The following is a 22,131-nucleotide window of genomic DNA, read 5'->3' on the forward strand; positions in this document are numbered from 1 at the left end:
TAAGATACTGTTAAGGTAGGTATTTCTCACTATACTTTGTTTTGATTCTCTGCTAGCATAACAGACTTCATAAACTCCTGATAGTTTGGCCATTTGAAATCTAACCCTCTTTTGATACAGTATTTGGAATATAAACATGGTAAATGGGTACAGAAGTAAACAACCTGATGCATAATGAAAATATATAGAGCTCAGGAAAGAAATTAGGTGTACTGATTAGCTATAAAAGCAGGAACTCCAGCCAGTTCTGCTCAAAAGAACCTAACGCTTGGGTACTGCTCTTGATTACTCATGTGGCCGTACCACAAGATGAGTCTAGAGTCATCTGCTTGGGCCTTTCACTTCATTGCCCTCTGTCTACCCCCTTTTCCCTCTAACCACGCCCCCTCCAGCCATCCACTTTCAGTTTCACTTTGTTTCTGAAGTGCTCATTCAGGTATTTTACTAAAGGTCAGCAAGACTATTTTCTGTCTGAGGATCACTTTAGGAGCAAGAGAGGAAAGAAAACCCCCAAAATAACATTATCCATTTCATATGATGGTCCTAACCACTCACCAGCAACCACCTTCTTGCTGTGACCTCAGGAATTCTGCAGTCTTTGCTGCGCAGGAAGCTTTACCAGGGAACAGAGGATTCTCATCCCATCTAGCCCATAGCCTTGTGATTAGAGGATGAGCTGTGGTTAATTTGGGTCTGAACCCTCTCAGACTGATCTTCTAGAGGACAGTAGGCACACAGCTAGTCCTCATGACTTCAGCTGGACTACTCACAAACAGCTTCTCACCAGCAGGCAAAAGAATTACACTGTTTGGCTTAAAAAATAATATGTCTGGACTGTCACAAGCAGGAGCTAAACAGGTTGCCATCAGCACTTCCTCAGATGCATGGATACAGCTGGTCTCTGGTAATGATTTTGTGCCTTGCATCTTGAATAATGAATCCTGATTGAGGATCAGATACAGTGTTCTGTATTTACACCGACACCGACATTTAGTATTGAATCTAGGTTGTTTAATTTAATTGTAATGGAAAGCTTAAGACTACCTTATATTTAAACCTGTTCACATTTCAGAAATGCCCCCATGGGCATTTAAAATCCAAGGATTTAAAGCTAAGAAAATCAGAATGTTTTTAATGCCAGGTAACCTTAGTTAGTATAGATGATGCAAAGTACCTTAGAGGTCTATGATGTTCTTGGACCTCAGAAAGAGTAAATTCAGATCAATTTGTATTATACTGGTAGGTGATTATATAAAATACATATGCATATGAAAACAAAGATATGCACATGTACATATTTGCAAACAGTTCAGGAATATCCAGACTGCTTTGTTCTGGACTCAGTTCTACTCAAACACACATGTATAATAAAGGATTTTAAAAAATTCAACACTTTTCACAATATACTTTTTACACGGCCACTGAATTTCTATTTCAAGAGAGCCATTCACATTAATGTAGGCTGTAGTGACACTGAACAGTGCTTATTCAAACATTCTCACTGAAATCAGGTAGGGCCAGAATGACGAACGATTACTTCTAGATGAGTTCTACTCACATAAATACTCCCAGGAAACTCAGCTGGACTATGCAAGTCAACAGTCTGGATCTACCTGAACAAAAACCAATGCACTGACCTGAATTTAACAGCAGCTCTGTTCTTACCATGCTTTTGCTTAGTGTAAGCTTGATGTGTTACAGTGTTTTGTCTTAAAACAACATCACAAGATTATCAAATAGCTAAAGATGGCTGTGAATCATGACTGATACAAAACAAAGTGCGGGTTTTATTTTACCTTTCAGGCAAAGAGCGCTCACCATCATTATTTTCTCCAGTAATTTTTTTACTCTTTCATTATTCCATTTCAGTACTTTAAGTTTTTGCCTGAAAAAGAAATTAGAAAATGTTTTCCACATACTTGAATACCTGAATATAATCCGGTGTAGTCTTAGTAGGTATGAATTGTCACAGATTGCTGTCTTTTAAATAATGTTTTAAAACATCTTCTTATTTATATTTTAACATCTAGATTTTGAGGTCCAGTTGCAAGTGTTTACCATAGAAAACTCGGTCAAGCTGGTGTTTGACCTTTGACAGGAAGCTGCCCTCACTCCGGCTAGTCCCAACAAACTAGGCCCAAGACAATAAGCTGCTTTATAGCTATTAGCTAGGCCAGTGTGTTTCTCCAGGAAGACCTCAAGCTGAAAAGCCAACACGCTTGACAACCGCAGCCAAGGTACCAAGGGCCCAAGCACTAGACATTAGAAAACAAATGGAAAAGCACACACGGCTACATCTGGAATCCTAATGGGCCACCAATGGTTCCCAGCTAAAGGAAGAATTACCAATGTTATTTTATCATCCCTTGTGCTAACTTAGCTGTTTATGTACAGCAATAAATGATTTTTTAAAAACATATTTGGGTCATTATGTCATATACCACCAGCAAGTACGATTGTTTTATTGTGCTTGGAGTCAAAATACACCGCTATACCCAGATGTGAGGGAAGTTCAAAACCTCTAGTCCTTCTGTATTCATTCCTGTCGGACAAATGGATTAAGTTTTTAAAAGGGAAACTGAGAATTTTTATGGCCTGTACTCCCTTTTCACTAGTAAAATTCGCACTGATATTTTCCTACAGAAGTTTGCCTTGCCAATGATAACATTAAATATTAACTTAGTAAGCAAACCAAAATTTCAACCAACAGGAAATGCCACACATTTTATTGTCAAAACATCCCCATTCTCTTTTTCCAAAGCCAAAATATTATATTAAAGAAATAATTTTTATATGCTTTTTTAACCTGAACACCTATTGAAATTCAAGGCATAATATTCATTGTACTGTGGAATGAAATTAAAATACATACATGTATTTATTAACATGCTTAATAAAGGAGGACTCTGCAGTTATGGCCCTAAATTTATACGTGCAAAACCAAGCTTTTCCAAAATTAGAATACAATCAGAATGTTGTGTTTCCATGTAATGAAACATGGAATTTGTGTAAAGACTCCTGCACAGTATTTCTAACCCTAGTACTATAGCATTTAAACATTGAAATCAAAGCATAAAAACCAAGTTAGGTACTTCAGCGTTTGCTGACTGAGAAAAATATGAACTTGGTACAAACAGCAAAAAGTATATTATTTTTAAATTACATTGTAATAATTTAAACAGAAGTGTCAACCTTTGTTGACAATACTATTCTAAAATTGACTGTATTCCAACAGTTTAAATCAATATTTATCAACAAAATATTTCACAACTTTCCATTCCAAAAGACATTGAAGGTATTTGAAAATAAGTGCAATTTAGCAAGTGACAACTGAGTCCAATTTCAGTAAATTTAATTCTAATGGACTTACATTCATTTTAATGGAGGCCAGATCAATTTGTAAACAGAACGAGTAAACAATTCAGAGAAACCAGGTTTTATCTTCTTCCCCTTCCATTCTCATTCCTCTTTTTCCTATTTGTTACTTGCCCTGTTTCTCTTTAGCTCTCTTCTCACTGTTTTGGGGAGTCAGGGTTGGGGGAGCAGTAGCTCTCAGCTAAGAAAGCTATTTCTCACAGGAGAAATAGAAAACTAAATAGAAATACACCAAGAATCTACAGTTAACTCCAATATAGAATAAAGAGTTTTCCACAATCTAAATTTTTAGCATCATTTAACATCAAGCTGCAGCTGAACAGAGCTTTAGTATTATTAAACCTAGCTAGCTTCCTAGAAGATTGCAAAGAGCATGCACATACTCTTCACACAGGTTACGCTACAGCTGTGCCAACAAATTCACAGCGAGTCAAGGGCAAACCCAGTTAGGAAGACTGATGAGAAGCAAATGATCCAAAATAGAAAGACACTGTGATAAACAAGCGCACATCCCAGACCTGCAATGCTTATGGTGATGATGTACTGAGTAACGGCCTCAACTATATTATACTGAATCAAGACGGATGAACTGGTCAATGATCTATAGATCACTTCCATTAAATTAGCTGGGAGATAGCTCAGAAGATTTTAGGGATTCTTCTGTCAAATAACTGAAATTACTTCAACACAAAATGACTAATGAAGAAGCGATTACGAAAGCTATTTGCAGAAAAGTCAATACTAGAAGTAGCTTCTTTTCAAAACAGTTTTGATCACCTTGTTTTTCTTTTAATATTACACTACGGGTAACCCTTATTTGCCATGGAAAAACAGACATGTGAATCTGATACCGTCTACTTGTTGACGTGTTTTTAAAGCTGACAGCAGAGTGCAGAACGTGAAATTTCCTTGCTTCTGCTGCCACATGGCAGGTTAAAAGCACAATTAAGTAAATAGCTAAGCATTTCCCCTGATTTCCAGGAACAGCAGAAGTATGTTAATCCTAAAAGAAAAAATACATCCCAAAACCTGATCTCTAGACACTATGAAGTTGCTTTAGAAGTGTTCCGTTTCCAAAAGGTACGCTGAATAGGGAAAAATTCAATTCTGGCACTGCTATAAAGCACCACATCTCTACACAATGTAGTATACTATATTTATTATGTTTAACTTTGTGATGTTAGTATATATATGTATAAATGTCTATATGTACACATATATGCATACCTATATTTTTATATACATGCTAACATCCATACTTAGCAATTTAAAATAATTCAGAATTCCTTTTCTTTGCTGCCTTTCCAGATGTTTTTTTTTAGTTAATGAAAGAAACAGAACAAGGATTAGAGAACAGCTTCAGAGAAACACAAAGCACACTGACAAACACTGAAAAGATAAATAAATGTTTTCGTACTCACAGAAGTGATACCTTACATATGCCAATTACTCCCTCATGTTATCATTAGGAAAATTTGATCCTTGACAAAAATAAATTTAAAATGTATTTAAATGCCAGGGGACCCTATATCAACAGAAGTGAAAGAAAAAAATATGCAATTTGTGTTTCATCTGCAGATTAGTTCATATTATTATTTTCTTCTCCCTTTTCTCCACTCCCTGCCTCCATACTGCCCTCCCCATCTCTTTACGGGAAGAAAAATGAAATGATTGATTAATCTCAGTGTTTGCCACATTCACCTGTGCAAGACCCTATCCATCTTAAGCACAATTCATTACATTAAAACAAGTTTTAAATAACACAGCAGGCTTTGTACAAGTACGTCACAAACAGGAATTTCATCAGAGGTGGATACTTAAAAAAGATCAGATTTTAAAAATTCTTACTGATGACTCCTGTTCTTGCCACAACAGTATTTATATTTTCTTATACAGAAAGTAAAGCTAAAAGCATAATTTAAATATCCCTTTCAAATACACTGCTGGTATTTATTGGCAGTCTCCATTATAATTTTAGAAGTATTTAGCAGCAATGATGAGTAATTTCTACAGTTTCTCACTGTACTCTCAGAAATCAATTAGAAAACATCAGTTTCTAATTTTATTGGTCTGGCATTTTTCACAATAACTACATTTTATTGTGGAAAAAAATGTGCTTTCACTCTAGTGACTATTTGGCAAATGTGTGTTGAGTATTTCTACCATTAATTGAAGTGGCTCATTTTTGTTTACTTCTCTATGTTCCAGTATCTCCAACAACTTTCAAAAGAATGTACTCGGCTGACAAGGGGCCTGTTTAACAGCTTGATACAACACAACAAGGTATTTCACACATTTTGGGTGAGTCACAAGAATGGTGGTCTCTTCAAAGTGTCTGTTTGGAGAGGTGGGGTGAACAGTTTTGAGAAAATAATTACTTAGAAGTACATTCCCTATTAGACAATAAGAAATATTTTAAACCAGTGCGTAAGTGCATTTTTTAAAAGCAAAGAGATGTTTGCAAATGGTTATGAAATACTTCCACATGTGATCATATTTTCACAATAACGGTGACTATCAAACATTATATTGCACATTAATTTTTATTGTTGAATAAGATACTGGAGCCAAGAATACTGTAGACTGTAAAGCACAGCCTGTTGCAGCATATTTCCTGGCCAACTCTTCATACCACAGATGTCGGGCTGCTATCCTAAACCATTCCCCATATTTACTGGTGCTCTCATTTTTTCATACTAGAAGTCCTGTATTTAGCTGATCTCCTCAGTAGCACTAACCAAGCAGTTCATAAAGTCTGTTTTTAAACGCAGCTGCGAATATCTAACTGCTTTGTGAAGCCACTTGTTTCACGTTCCCCTTAAGATCAGCCATCTGCCATTAACAGAGACTAAATGGCCTGTGACTTAGGTTGAGAGAGTTGTTCAAAAGCCAACTAACATCTTGTTTCAGAGGGTACTTTTGAAGCAAATGCCTAATGTCAAGTTTAAATATAGGGCTATGATTAAGCATGTGTAGCCATCACAGCTTAAATACAAATACTGCCAATACAGTGTCCTGCTAGAATTATAGTCTTCCAAAGAATGAATAGTCATAAAGTCCTCAGGCAATATTAATAATGGATACCAACATAATTTCAACACAAAGTAATCACAGGCCAGAGCTTCCAGCAAAGGTATCTGCACTGTAACTGAAGAAGTTTTTCCGAGTTCTCAGGAGCCCAAAACTGTTCCTAACTTTGCATATGTGAACTGAAACTAACTGCCTTCCAATAGAATTTTATTAATAAAAACATCCAGGTTTCAAGGTGAGTATCTCAGGACAGCCCCAACCATGTATCCTACTGAAGCCAAAAGTGTCCAGAGTATGAAGGTTTGTAAAGTACTGAACTGTGCTGCTCGCCCCCCCCCCCCCTTTTTTTTTTTTTTTTTTTTTTTTTTTTTACATAGGCCAGTGTATTTTTTGGATGCAGAGAGTACTACTTCATTGGCTAGGAGAAAAGCAGGAAATTTTTCTTTGGCAGGTTGATTTTTTTTTTTTAAATTAGCAGATGTTTGAAGCTGCTCCAAGGTTTGGAATGTCGAATAAATCCCAGTGGAGATAGATTAGTGGCAAAAAGCAGGTGAGGTGGTCAAAGGTGGATGTAAATATAATTTATCAGATGACTCTGCAATTTGTCACCTTGGTATCACCATTGCACATGTGGCATATATAAAAGCTTTGGCAACTGAGAATGAACATCATTCCTCTAGCCAGTGTAGTTAGAAAGGAACTGTATAGCAACCCAGGTATGAGCTACCAATAAATGAATCAAGAAAAATCCTAGAAAATATTACTCCTTAGTTTACAATACGCAAAAAAACCAAAACCTACACTGTACATCCTTGGACTAAGAGAGGACATGGGCAGGAGTTCTACTAAAAAAAAACCCACGAACAAAAATAAACCAACCCCAAAACCAAAACACACATCCCCCCAAGCTCCAGAAAAACGTTCTTCCATAACTGGCAAACTAAGCTAGGCAAAAGACAGCTCTCAGACTAAGCATGAGTCATAACATGACCAGTTTGCCAGGTCACATAGTTCAGATATGTTCCTGGGCTCCTCCCAGGTGCTCAATTCTCACAGCACAGTATCTTTAGGTGAAGCTGTCCGCCACTTCTCATTGAAAAAGCATGCTACTCTGCCAGATGATTTGTGATTACCTCAGTTATATTCTCCTTTATCATCCCCAATACTACAGCAAAGAAGTATATCCATGCAGAAAGTCATGGCTCATATCTTTAGTATAAAATATTGTATTTCTTCTCAGCAAACAAACAACCAGGAATTTATCAGTGTGCCCTCTGCTATCTTTTTTTGGCCTCACAGACTACCAGGACAACTGAAATGGAATGTTTTTTATCTTTAATATGCTAAATGTTGCCAGACAATAAACTGAAAAGCTGAATAAAATCAGGGGACCGGATGTTTGGCCATTAAACTAGTTACCTGAGAACACTGGATTCATTTGTGCATCAGTGTCACCTTCACTGCAGTAACAAAAATGTGAAACAAAATCCAGTGGAACATACATGACATTACTATCTTCTATGCCATATGCCAGGTATAGTGCTTTGATCCTCTATATCATAAATAATTAGCAAAATATATGAAGAATTCATATATATGTGTGTATATATATATATAAAGATTACAGTATCAGTTCCCTCACACACCTGATAGCCAGAAATATGGGCCTCCATATAAACAATTGTCTTCCTAGGAAGTGAATAAATTAAATTTATCAGAACCGCCTAAGAAATACTGAAGCCTGTCTCTTCCTCAAAGGTCCCAAGTAATCTAACTTAATGTTACAGCCCTAACACCATTTTATCCATCCATACAAATAAAACCATGTGATGCTTTTTCACGTTGTGATGAAATGCTACCACATCAACATGCTAATGTAGTTAGGACTGGAAGTTTCCCTTCTGTGAATGAAGGGACTGTCAGCACCAAGCAGTGCACATACCGGGAGTCCTGGTCAAGAGGTGGGCCTGAAGAAACTCCCTCCCCCTCTCTCTAGCCCAGTTCAGCAGAGGACACTGGTTGAAGTCCAGCTGATATGAACAGCTGGGAATTACCAGAAAGGCATTCTCAAACAAGGGTCCTTTGGGTTTGGAATCAGTTACCCACGACTGTCTGAAGCTGCTCACATTTGATGACTGACTTCATCTGCTTGTAAAGACTACTTTTTGCCACTAGGAATTTTGAGGGGGGGAAAGCTGTAATTTAAAGTTTCCTGCCTTAGTAGAAACAGGTCTTCTTAAGTAGCACTACAAACTGATTAAGTTAACTGCAGCATGTCCATAATAGTTTTGCTAGACTGCATATATTGTCCAATAGGTTTAATAAATAAGAGGATAAACAAGATAAGTAAGTGCACAAAAAGAGGCAAGAGTTTTTCCCACCCCATCAGCAGTGGTGATAGCAGCTCTCACCACCAGGGCCAGAATCTAAGATAGATACAGTCACTGACAAGAACATTGGTGTTCCTGGTTCAGTTTTAGGATGCAGTCATACATATATATCAATTTGGAAAACCCAGTTTCAAGAATGGTGATAAATTTCACTACTATGAGAAAAATAAAGTGTCTGGCTGAGTATACAAAACTACCAAGGTGTATGTGGAAAACAAGATGCATATATCCTTGGAAGTGTTGGAACTATTACTATATCCAACAGCTACCTAGCTTGGGACCCTTCTATTGTGGGTTGGTTTGGGGATGGGTTTGCTTTTTTTTTTTTTTCTTTAATTGAGAAGATCTACCCGGAAGTTAGTCTGCACTCTTGTGTTCTCCATAATTTTTCATTGATGGCTTAAGATTATGGAGTTATGGAGTTTAGGTTGGATATTAGGAAAATGTTCTTCACCCAGAGGGTGGTGGAGCACTGGAATAGGCTCCCCTGGGAGGAAGTCACAGCACTAAGCCTGGAGATATTCAAGGAGTACCTGGACAATGTCCTCAGAGATATGATGAAAATTTGGGGTTGTCCTGTGCAGGGACAGGAAATGAACTTGATGATCCTTGTGGGTCCCTTCTATGATTCTATAAGCTAGTTTACAAGATTCTTCTCACACATGACAAGCAAGAAATAAACATGCAAAAGGAATGTTGCGTTATCTTGTTCTACCTCTAGAAAAAAAAGTGGAAAAGTGTGAAAGCACCCCCATTATGTGTTAATGAGATAAAGGTCAAGGTATTTCATAATAGTTAGCATGTGAATTATTACAGGAGCCAACCCCTACAAATCAATTGGCCCTGACGCCATCCACCTGAGGGTTGTGAGAGAGCTGGCTGACATCATTGCAAGGCCACTCTCCATAATCTTTGAGAAGTCGTGGAGAACAGGGAGGTCCCAGAGGACTGGAGAAAGGCAAATGTTACCCCTATCTACAAGAAAGGCTCGAGGGAGGATCCGGGTAACTATAGGCCCATCAGCCTTACTTCAGTCCCTGGGAAAGTTCTGGAACGAATCCCCTTGCGGGCCATCACAAGTCAAATGAAGCACGTGACTGGGAAAAGCCAACATGGCTTCACTAAGGGCAGATCGAGCTTGACAAACCTGGTGGCCTTCTATGACTTGCCTGGTTGACATGGGGTGGGCGGTGGACATTGTCTACCTGGACTTCTCCAAGGCTTTTGATACGGTCCCCCACAGCCTCCTCCTGGAGAAATTAATGTGTTATGGCCCAGACAAGTGGTCTGTGCAGTGGGTGGGGAACTGGCTGACAGGCCGCACCCAAAGGGTGGTGATAAATGGCTCCTTTTCCAAGTGGCAGCCTGTCACAAGTGGAGTCCCCCAGGGATAAAGATATTGAATAACATTGGGCCCAATATCGATAAGTGATCTGGATAACGGCATCAAGTGTAGCCTGATGAAGTTTGCTGATGACTCCAAACTGAGTGGGGAAGTAGGCACTCCAGAAGGGAGAGCTGCTCTGTGGGAGGATCTGGATAGGCTGGAAGAGTGGGCCAGCAAGAACCTCATGAAGTTCAACAAGGACAGGTGTAAGGCCATGCACCTGGGAAAACATAATCCGGGAGTGCAGCCCAGACTGGGACCCACCTGGCTGGAGAGCAGCTCTGTGGAAAGGGACCTGGGAGTCCTGGTGGACAGGAAGCTCAACATGAGCAAACAGTGTGCTGCTGCGGCCAAGGCGGCCAACAGGGTGCTGGGTTGCATCAAAAAGGGCATCGCTAGCAGAGATAAAGAAGTAATTATCCTGCTCTACTCAGCGCTTGTCAGGCCACACCTGGAGCACTGTGTACAGTTCTGGTCCCCGCTATACAAGAAGGGTGTGGACAGGCTGGAAGGGGTCCAGAGAAGGGCCACCAAGATGATCAAAGGACTGGGAAGCTGCCATACGAGGATAGGCTGGGAGAGCTGGGTTTGTTCAGCCTTGAGAAAAGGAGGCTCAAAGGGGATCTCATCACCATGTAACAGTACTTAAGGGGTAGCTACAAAGAAGATGGAGACTCCCTTTTCACAAGGAGTCCCATGGAGAGGACAAGGGGGAATGGACACAAGTTGCTCTTGGGGAGATTCCGATTGGACACCAGAGGGAAATTTTTCACAGTGAGGACAGTCACCATTGGAATAACCTCCCCAGGGAAGTGGTTCACTCGGCCACGTTGGACACTTTCAAGAGTCATCTGGTGCTGGGCCACCTTGTCTAGACTGTGTTCTTCCCAGTAAGGTTGGACTAGATGATCCCTCAGGTCCCTTCCAACCTGTGATTCTGTGATAACTAGCTCTCCCAGACAGGACTTCGTAGGACTTCAAACTGGAATGCATAACTAAGCATATCTCAATGAAGTAAAGCAGTAGCAGTGTTCACTCTGTATACTTACTCCGTAAGCTATTCTTACAGTGCTCCAAACAGGACTTCAGAACTGAATCCTCCTCTTAAAAGCATAGAACAGAGGTACTAGATGATGACTCAGCTTGTATAATTTACTAAATGGAAAACAAATTAAAGTGGTATTGACTTGATTTATTTCACATATTCCTATCTAGCAACTGCAGATCTCTTCATATTCCTTTTCAATAAACAAAAAAATATCTTAATAGTCCAACGCTGAATTATGTCCATCTCCCCCTTCATTGATCAGTGGGATGTACCCAAATTTTATTATTTTTGCACTTTTGAGAAAAACAGTAACCACCAGGCTTCAAAATAAATTATCTTGCTTTTATTTCTGACACATCTTCCTCCTCACACACCCATCTATTCACTTGTCCTGTTCTCCATTAAAACTTGTATGCCTTAATACTTTCCACTTTCCATCTTCCTAAAATAATACTCTTCTAGCAGCCTGAGAAGTGTGTGCCAGAACAGCACACTGTCATTACAATAAACAAAAACCCTTTCTGTGACACCAAAGGTCAGTTTGTAAACTTATGGCAAAACAGGACACATCGACAGACTAGTCAAGCCTGAAAAACAGAAAAACACATCCCGAGTAAGGAAGGAAAACATTACATGAAAAAATATATACAGTAAAATATTAAGCAGTGATGCTCTAAGCTAGGAGTAGTAATTAATATTTTCACTGTCAAAGAAGTCAAAGTCAAAGAAAGAGAGCACGGATAGTTACTGCATATTCTTAATGAATTTACCCCATCATTTAGTGAGGCCCAGATTTTTGGTAATGAAAAACACATTACGATGTCTAGACGCAGTTCATACTTCCAGCAGAGAGTCCTTTGCATTTCAAAATTCATAGCAGAGTTTTATGTATGGGAAGCTTTGCAGAGATGTCCTTCAAGACAAGAGCTGAAAGTAATGTGATAAATAGAAGGGTAATGCCAGAACAGTCCAGAATGACAGGCACATGTTTTCAGGGCAAGTGGTGAGAAGCAGGTCTTGTTGCAGAAAAAGTTAATCTGTTGCATTGTTTTATACTGTGGTCCTCTGAAGGACATGGCACAGTGTGAAGAAACATACATTGTGCCAAAAAGAAATTCTGTACTTCCAAAAACCAGTACAAATTATGTGTGACATCTTTGCTTATCTCCACTCCTGTGTAAACATCAACAACTGTGATACGTACATGAAGCTGAGGACACCTACTACAATGTACTAGAAAAAGGATAATATTCTACTGTGCTCTGCTTCTGCAACAGCACAGATTACAGAACTTAGTCTGATTAGTTACCACTGCAATTTAATAAGCATACCGCCTGGATATAGCAACAATGCTCCTAACCCCAAAATATTTTAGTAATTTCATTAAAATGAACTATTGTCCAATAACTATGTATTCATATCTGAAACATCCTGTAAAACCATCGATGACTGTGGACCCACATTTCTTTATGAAGATTAAAGGTGAGAAAATTACTATTAATACATGTGGACAACATATTTTTCTTGTTTAAGTGAATTCTGAGCTTCTTTTCTGAAAACAAGAGTAAACCATGCAATGAGCTAATTCAGGCAAGAAGAGACAAAGAATGCTAATAGAATTTATTCATTAAAAAATTACTACAAAATTGCTTATACAACTTTTCCAGCTTCAAAAAATAATTTTAAATACTGTAATGGAGATTTTCCTAGTTAGTAGTACGTGGTTTTCATAAATATTTTGAACACTCTTCTTTTCCTCCCAACCTTTTTTAATCATTATGGCTCTAAAACCAAAATTTAGTTTCTCAGAAGGCCAAATTAAATTACCTTTTGATGGCTGAAAATTGGCATATGCGATACAAGCTGTGTTTCATTCAAGTCCTCAGTCAGCCTGGGTACTCGTACTATTTTCATTACGTTAGCATCTACAGTAAAAAACCCTGAACTCAGGGCTCCTAGTGTTAAATAGTCTACAGATAAGGGAAAGAGGGACCAAAGGAGCTTACAATTCTAGTAAATGAATGCCACTTGCCACAGTTTGACCTACCTGGAATGTCAGTAAGGCTGTCTTACCACTGAGGTGAAGGAGTGAATAGAAATAGAAACTATGGAAATATGACTAGGTCAGTAATGGAGTGCAGGTGATGCTTTGATTGAAAGGTCCTGCTGCTTGCAGGTCGGTGAATATCTGGCTTCAGGAAAGTACATAACTGAATTCACAAAAATTAAAGGATGTAAGACACAACGTTCAGACATCACAATTTTCCCGAGATGCAGATTTCAGAAATATTGTGAGCTATAAGAATATCGATTGTATAATTACAGGAATGGAAAGAAAAGAAAATACGATTTTTCCCTTTTTTGGTGTTCCATGCACTGCATTCTCACTGGTACAATATACACAGCATTGCTCATGAAGCAATACTAATAGCAAACAGTCAATAGCCACTCATCTGTGAGCTGTTTAATAGAACCAGGGCTGCAGACTCCTGATTAACTTAGGTCTGAGCTAGTTTAGGTCCAGATAGAGCCTTAATGCAGAAGAGCTGCACCAGTGCAGACGTCTGTCTCGTCTTTAGGCCAAGTGCCTTTATGTCCACTGTCATGGTCACCAAAATTTTCTTTCATTGCTCCATTAAGCCCTCAGCGTATATTCTAATGGCTTAATTTACCTGTTTCCTGTGGCTTTACTTACTGGGGTTATTCCAATCCTTCCCTATCCCAAGTTACCCTAGGTAATTAAGAGCTGATTATATATCAAACACAATTGGTTCTGGCAGCAAAAAAGTGTTTATATAGTTGTAGTTTTTTCTGAGAAGTGAACTGTCTCAAATCCTGAGCCTTACGTCACAAACCTTCATGCTTTACTCTGCTAGAAACTTCTGCTATGACGTTTTATATTCAAGCAATTCACAGACAGATTAAGCTAAAAAAAAAAGACATAGTATTGCTCTACTTAAAAACTAGAGGAATTCAGAAAAGTAGGCAATAAATAGAGGAAACTAATTATTTAAACTGTGGGTAACGTAAGGAAGTTCCTCTGAACCCAGCAGATGTCTGAACTAACTGATCAGACTCACTTTGTAGGCAGAGAAACAAGCACTGTTTTGCATGGTTTGACTCACCTTGAGAGAGACTGCTAAAACAGGTCAGGTGACAAGTATCCTAAAAAGACTTGCTTATACTTAAGGACTCCTAAGGACTATAGAGCAAGCCCAGAATGACTAACACAAACAGAGCCATCTATAATAACCTGAGAGGAATTTGTCTGTGTTGCAAATGCTATTTACACCTGTATATATGTTCTTGGAATATACTACCAGTGAAAATGGATGCTTGCTCCTCTGTCATTTAGGGATAGAAACAAATTTACATGCATGAAAATTTTGCAGACACCAACCAAAACTGTTTCATTTCAATCAGTATATTCAAATCTCAGATCCAAAAATCTTGTAAAGACAGTAAGATTACAGTTTCTGACCCTGTAATCTAATCAAGCAGGTAAGTAAAGAAGGCAAAGTCAATGTATTTCTCATATGATCCGCCACTCAAAACCAGTGCTTGCTCCAGTCTGTGTACCTGTCTGCTCACCAGGAAACTTGCACCAGAAATGGCAAGACGAGAAAACATTTCCTCCTCTTCCCCTTTCAAGCTCAGGCCCTTAGTGCTACAAGAAGAGAACTCACTGAGCATGAGTCATTCTCAACAGCCAGTCTCCTAAGGACTCGCTAATTGAGGAATGACAATATTTTCATTTAAGACTTTTTCAGACTAAAGCTGGCTACTAATTGGATATGATATAATTCAATTAACTTGCAATCTCAGTCTCCCTTTAATCTCCATGCTGTTTTGATATACATACCCCCAAATATATGATTGCTACTTGGAAACACTTTGCTTCACCTAACAGACACACCTTGCAATACAGCCTGTTGCTCAGTGGTCACTTTTTAATAGAACCACATAAAAGATTTAAAATTAATGATCTTTAATAGGTGCCTTTAGAATCACAAATATAGATCAAGATCAATTTATTTTACTTATGAAGCCTCTGAACATTTATTGAAAGTAAAGCATGTGCCTAGAAACAGTGAGCCAAGACACCCAAAATGACTGCTTTACTGACTTAAGTGTTTTAGAACAATTTATTGATTTAAAACTACTTTTTACAGCAACAAAAGAAAATCACATTATTTTGAGGAACTTGCTAAAGATTAGAGTTTAATTTTTACATTCTGTACGCAGACAATATTTAACCTGTTTAAAATTAAACTCAGAAGATCAATCAGATAGGATTTTGAAGGGCTCAGACACTGCAAGTAGTTTAGCATTATACTTGCAAGAGATACAGCCATTTGTTTAACCACACAGATATCATTTAGTCTATAACTTAAACAAGCATTGATAAAGTTTTTTTTATAAAAAGATGCTATCAGCAAAATAAACACAGTATTTCGTACTACTTCAAAGCCTATTTATAATGTGTTTAGAAATATTCAGTGGAAACAGGAAAATAATGTCTTGATTTTCTAAACTTTACAACATCTGCTTTTACTTACATGCAGCATTGTAAAGTTCTCTGGATTTCAAATGGGTAACTCTTTTGTCTGGTCCCAAATTTGAAATGTTCACATTATTTTTTTTACCCCACACAATTTTCCATTTTTCACTTATGAATACAGCCATATGAAAATCTCTGCAGCCTTCTAACAGTGGTAAATACTAGTTAGCACAACGTACACTTTAAATAATCATATCAGAAACCTGCTAGAAATTACTCTTCCACAGAAGACTAAAATTCCTACATCTTTATCATTTCCCAGTGTACATATGTAACTAACTCTTTTTAACCAGATATCATGCTGTTTATTCATACTACTGTCTCCCAGTTGGGTATACCCTGCAGAAAACATAATTTTTGACAAATGCAGTTCTTTTCACTGGCTTGGTTTGTAGAATCGACTACAACCTTCTACAACCAAGGGGTTTCTCCTTTAACATTTTTCAATCTATAGGAAAGGATTCAACCTGTAATCCTAGGTATTAAGATATAACAAATGCTTCTGTATGACTTCTAGCAGTTTACCATGAACTGTTTGAGGATGCACTCTTTTATATAGCTTTATTGATTCTCCTCCACTATGTAAAATTAAACCTGTTGGTGATTTAGTGAGAAGTCATATCTGAAGCCTTCAAGTACGTGATCACATACTAGTTGATAAATATACAGTAACGTTTTAAGTCACTTCCTCTACCTGCTTAGATTAGAGGTAGACAAGCTATTCCTGCTCATGAGTTTCTTTCTGGCTGTGCCTAGACTAATAACTGGGTGCCTATTAGCAGAACATTTTACATTACCATGTACCTTGGCCTCCTGATCACTCAGATCAGGCTGATCAGCTATTGCATGGTCTGGCTCCCATCTGGCCTCATACTCAGGTTTCCCTCCCATCAATCAATAGCACCTGCGGGGACAGCAGGAAAGAGAAAGGAACTGGTGGAAAGCTGGGTCTCAGTCCACCGTTGGGATATGCGGCTGCAGGGTGAGGCAGAAGGCTTAGTTTATGCTCAGGTTTTGCTGCAACATGAGATGAGGTCAGTTGCACATGCCCAGACCCCAGAGGTTGGAAATGCTTCCAAGTCTACTGTCTAAAACATAGCTTCTGTGTGCCTGACAAGCAAAGGCAGTGAAGACAAAGATTCCCTGTATAGTCCTTGCAAAAACAAAAGCATGTTTGCTGCTGTGCTGTAAACAACTGCATAGCACTGATGCTTCTTTTTCTAACTCCATAACAATAAATGCTTAGTTCTAATTGTAACTTTCCTCTTAAAGCCATTATTTATCATACCTATGTCTGGAATAGCCAGCAAAACGTGGGGTTTGCCATTGGAAGCCTGGTACATGCAGAGATGTAGACTTTATAACATATTTACAGTGGAGTGGAGGTGGAACTAGCCTTCCCAATCTGACCATTTCAGGCTGAATTCATTTATACTGGGTAATTTTACATCAAATTCAAATCTGCACCCCCAAATTCTCCTTTTCAGCCAGTTTTCAAAGCTTGACTTGCACACTGGATTCCTTTAATCTCAACCAAACCCATGAAGCATTTGGACTGTTTTTAAACCCACTTCTGGCAAAAATTGTTTGAAAGTTTTATTTTGCATGTCTTTGCTTAACTACTGCCACATAGTAGTAGATTTAGCAACACCTGTGCAAAGTTCTAAACAGAATTTTCACACATATATGTATCAATGGGTAGGTTTAATATTTTGGTGCATGGCTTACCAGGTTACCATGGTAGCAGGTTACCTGAACACCAAAAATTTTAAAAGGGAAAATCCCTGCCATGGGATCACTGGCACAATGACTTGAGAGCTAGGTTCACACAGCAACTTACACTCAGGTCACCAAAAAGCATTTTAGAGGACTGCTCCTTTTTGGGAATGCAAACACTGTTAAGTTTGGTGATTGTCAGGGGAGTCTCTGACCCCCATTAAGGAAGATATGGGCAAGAGAATTCAAAATTTAGATTCGCAGTTTAGGTTCTCAGAAACACTTCATACTTTCTGCCCAAGACATCTGACAACAGACACTAGAATCTAAATTTTCATATGTTACAGGCTACATAGGCATATGTAGCTTATTCCTCTGCTCCATCCTCTATATGTGATGCTCCAAGATCCCCTACTGCCCACCTATCTTGGACTGCAGCTCTCCATCCAGAACTCATCAGCTTGAAATCTTTTAGAGCAAAGAGAAAGTGGCTACTCAAGACTAATCTTAACGCTTGAGGCACTTCTCCAAAAGCAGGGAGGTGTAGAATTCATTTCTAGATCCAGTAGTTTCAGCATTTTTTTATACATGCTGTAACACAAATACCCATTCAAATAGGAACTCATGACTCTTCACAACATATCAGTGTGTCTCAGTAATGAGGATAAAAAGCCATACTCTTATGTATTCATCCTTTTTGGCCAATGTCCAGCTGTATGACGCTGCCAGAAGTTCCTAGTTCCTCAGTAGGTGCAAGAGAGATAAATGTCACCCTCTGCATTTTCACTTAGATGGGTCCTCTCTTTTGTTTATTGGGAACAAAAGTACCTATTTCAAAGACGTGGATTCTGCTCTCAGAGCATAGCACTGTCTTACTTTGTAGATATGGGCCCTTCTTTGTCAGTCAGTTACTCAGCAAATAATTAGTGTCACGTATTTAAAGAAAACTAGTTGTGGAACCAACTGCTTGACTTAGCTATGTACAAGATGCCTGTTCAAGCCAGTAGGGGCAGGGGAAAAATCTACAAAAACCCCAACAAAATCTTGAGTGAGCAGTCACAGTCTTGGTAAGCTTGTCAACGTCTCTCCCCTGCAAGGAAATAGGTGACAGAAGTCCTCCTCTAGCTACCTCAGTGTATACCTGGCTGTACCTGCAGACCCCAATTCAGTTCAATCCCTGTGGTGCCAGAGGGGATTTGTTGTCCTCATGTAAGTAAAATCATGTCCTCTGATATCTTTTACAGGGTGGCAAAAGACTCAGGGGAAGCTTCTTAAAGCAGAGAAAAAAAACTCATTGACTGAAACGTGCGCTTCAGGCATCTTCTCCTTTCTATACCACCAGTGTTGCCAGAAACAGCCCTGATTCTCCAGTTTTAGCTCTGACTCCACACATGGCATACTAACTAGCCAGGACAGTAGTGATCTTTAAAAACTTACCCCTCTGTGACATTATTAATCAGCCTTCTTCTTCCTCAAATAAGTTACAGGTGTGGACTTAACACAGGTAGGAATTAAAAGGCTGAAGGAATGGAGACATCTTGAGATTTTAGGAACATGAATTATCAAGTTCTAAGCTTCAGTGAGACTGATGGGAACAGCTCAGAACTGCTAATGCTTCAATTTATGAGACCTCCTTGTGCCATGTATTGCTCTGGAGCATGGCACCTGTAGCTGCCACTAAAGATTCCTGGACACCAAACTCAGCCGACCATTGGAAGAAGTCCAGCTCCATTTTCCTCCACCTGCCCATATGAATCCCTCCCTACATTGATCAATGCAGGGAAGAGAAATGGTAAGGAAGGAGGGAGCTGAAGAAAAACTAACATCCAGCAGAACACATGTGTAGACAGAAGTGGAAGGTAAGGGATGGTAGGTAGAGAGTAAGATGTAAAGCACAGTTTATCTCAGCTTTGAAAAACTGTTAGTTCATGAAAGGATGGAATGATCAACTGTAAGAAACCTCTCTACCAGACAACTTGTGGGACATGCCTTTTAAAAGCCCCATGATCTTTGTGATGGACCTTGAGAAATGCTTTAGGGTAGAAACAGACCAGTTTTCTCACTGCTTGGCCCTTCCAAAACTTCCTTTCTCTCCCATCTGTATCCAATATCCCATTCTAACTGGCTGGACAAATTCTAAAACAGCCAAAGAGCAGAATAGCAGCTGAACTGGCAAGAGAAGCCAGAAAATTCCAACTTGCAGTCCTCTGCATTTATTATTAGACAAGCCTCCTTAGTCAAATAAACCATGTCAATGAATGTGAACAAACTGTGTCCTCTTCATCATTTGTTCATTATGTGTAAGGAAGGGAATGCCTAATCACTATTGTCACCAACTACATGTAGCTGGTCAAGTTCAATAATGAACCACTTGATAGTCCTTGTGGGGAAAATAAAGCTCCCCAGATAGCAAGAACTTTTGCTTTTGTGTTACTGCACTTATTGGTAAAAATCAAACCTCAGATTTTTACTCAAAACAAGCATAGGATAAGCAACTGATAATTTGTTTTCCATGTTTTAGTTTGATGACTCTATAAACCTTGCTTCTCTTATACCGGCAGCACAACCACAATGACATTAGTAATTCAGACTCAAGTTTGTATATGGAGTCTCTCCGAGGATGGAACTCAAAAGCTTAAATCATGGGTAAATATTCTTCTGCCAAATCTGTTGCTCGCCGTTCCCTATCACCCCTAGGCAAGGGTAAAAGATGGAGTTAATTTTTTAAATTAAACAAATAAAATATTTGGTCACTTTAGTTTCTTCTGGCATTGCTATCTTATGGGTACTATATCAAGCCATGAAAAATAAATAAAAGGGAGCTGAACATTTCAAACACTGTCAGTGAACTTTTTTCCAGTTCAGTGAGGTTAATAGGCCTTTTAATTTACAAACTCATAAGAATAGGATTATATTTGGTTAATATGTTCTTCATATACTCATAAAAGACTTATTGCTAGAAATAGAAATTAGTTCCTCATGAGAGTCAAGATTAGTTGTAATTAACAGAAAAGTCACATTCAAACAGACTTAAAACAGCAACAGCTAATTACAGCAACTAGAACATACAAGTAAGAAAGCTGTGAGCTTGCAAACTCTTGAACAAATTATTAGATTCCAGCATGTCAGTTTGTCCAGAGAATCCATTCAAGCAAGTTAAAACATGCATAACTAATTTACAGGACTGGGAACAAATCGATCATTTCATTTTGGGATCAATCTAAACAAATTTCAGATCCTTCACAAACTTCCTGCATTGCAGAAAAGATGGACCCTTGTTGTGTTACTCTGTCAATAGTCTACACAAAATCTTCAGAGCAAAGCAATATTGAATTACAAGGTTCAATGTTATTTTCATTCTACGTTTACTCTGCCTTGTAAGAAATATGGTACACAGTGTATCCATGCATCAGCTGAAAACAGGAAAACAATTCGTGAGTTTGCAAGAAAAAATGTTTGCCTTTTTTGTTCTTTTTAAGGGTGGCAAGCACAAGATATGCAGTGCCTTATTAAAACATCAAAGCAGTAAACAATGGAAAACTAAAAAAAGTAGGAAGTTCTCTATCAAATTTTCTTCTTGCAATGTGAACCCAGAGGAAGAATTTAACCTGCTAAATATTACAATTGTTTCCTCACACTATGAGAAGCTTTGCTCAGTGCAGCAAGCTATAGTTCTCCTTTGCATAGCTATTTGTAGAGAAAATGTTTCCTTAAAAGGACCTTCAAAGTGACAGTGTCAGCATGCACAACTTCCATTCCTTTTGTATGCTTTTCTAAATGTCAAATCAAAACATGGCAATGCAATTAAATACACTGGTAACCATAGTTTTATTATAACTGCCTTATAAATCACATTATAGCTAATTAATCTAATTAACAGTCCTATGTCCCAGATACATTACAGGAAAAGACCAAATCAATCCAGCCTTGAAGAAACTACTAATATGTCTCAGGCACCAGTCCTGGATTTCTTGAGCATTCATTGAATATCGACCTGCTGTGAAAATATTACAGACCTGCTGCTTTTATGGGACTGGATTTTGCTTGCCTTTTTTTTCCCCCCTCAAAAACAATCTTTAGGAACACTGAACTTAATGCTATAAACTAACAGCACTTTGTTAGTGGCTTAGCATTTCCAAGATAACTTATTAAACTGAACCTCTTATAGGCTTTAAGATTCTCAGGTTGGAAGTTTAGTATTTTTCTGCTATGTACCTTTTTCGTCTGTCCAAATTAAGATACTGGTACACAAATAAAACCACACGAAGTCCCTTGAAACTTGGGCTGAAAAGTCTCACATTTTCAGAAGGTAAATAAAGAGCACGTTGAAGCAGAGCAGAGTTTCTAATGAGTTAATGTAAAAAAACCTCATGCAAAAGCAATCCGCATCAAAGCTAGCAGGCAATACCCTGACAGTCATCCATCAAACCAAAAGTCCCCTTAATAAATGCCAATTATAGGGCAAATATGCACAAACGCGGATAGCATAAGCCATGGGATCATTTCCTTCCAAGAAAATTAGTGACCAACAAAACACCCATGCAGTGTAAACTACCAGCCTGCCCTACAGCAACACTCACTCCTGACCGGAATACTAACTACTATTATTATTTCACTCCTTTTA

General features: G+C 38.5%; 1 protein-coding gene across 5 annotated transcripts in view; it reads right to left on the minus strand.

Annotated features, from left to right (window-relative positions):
* Positions 1-22,131, minus strand: part of SLC25A21 (solute carrier family 25 member 21) — a 265,831-nt gene that overhangs the window by 207,556 nt on the left and 36,144 nt on the right. Inside the window, exon 2 of one of the 5 annotated variants that reach the window (XM_075103433.1) lies at positions 1,797-1,885. The exons of the other annotated variants lie outside the window; for them this stretch is intronic. Within the exon in view, the coding sequence (XP_074959534.1) occupies positions 1,797-1,824 (28 nt within the window). The 5' untranslated portion in view covers positions 1,825-1,885. The remainder of the gene's footprint in view (positions 1-1,796; positions 1,886-22,131) is intronic. 5 annotated transcript variants of the gene reach the window in all.

Source organism: Phalacrocorax aristotelis, chromosome 9 (genome assembly GCF_949628215.1).
Source record: "Phalacrocorax aristotelis chromosome 9, bGulAri2.1, whole genome shotgun sequence".
Taxonomy (NCBI): domain Eukaryota; kingdom Metazoa; phylum Chordata; class Aves; order Suliformes; family Phalacrocoracidae; genus Phalacrocorax; species Phalacrocorax aristotelis.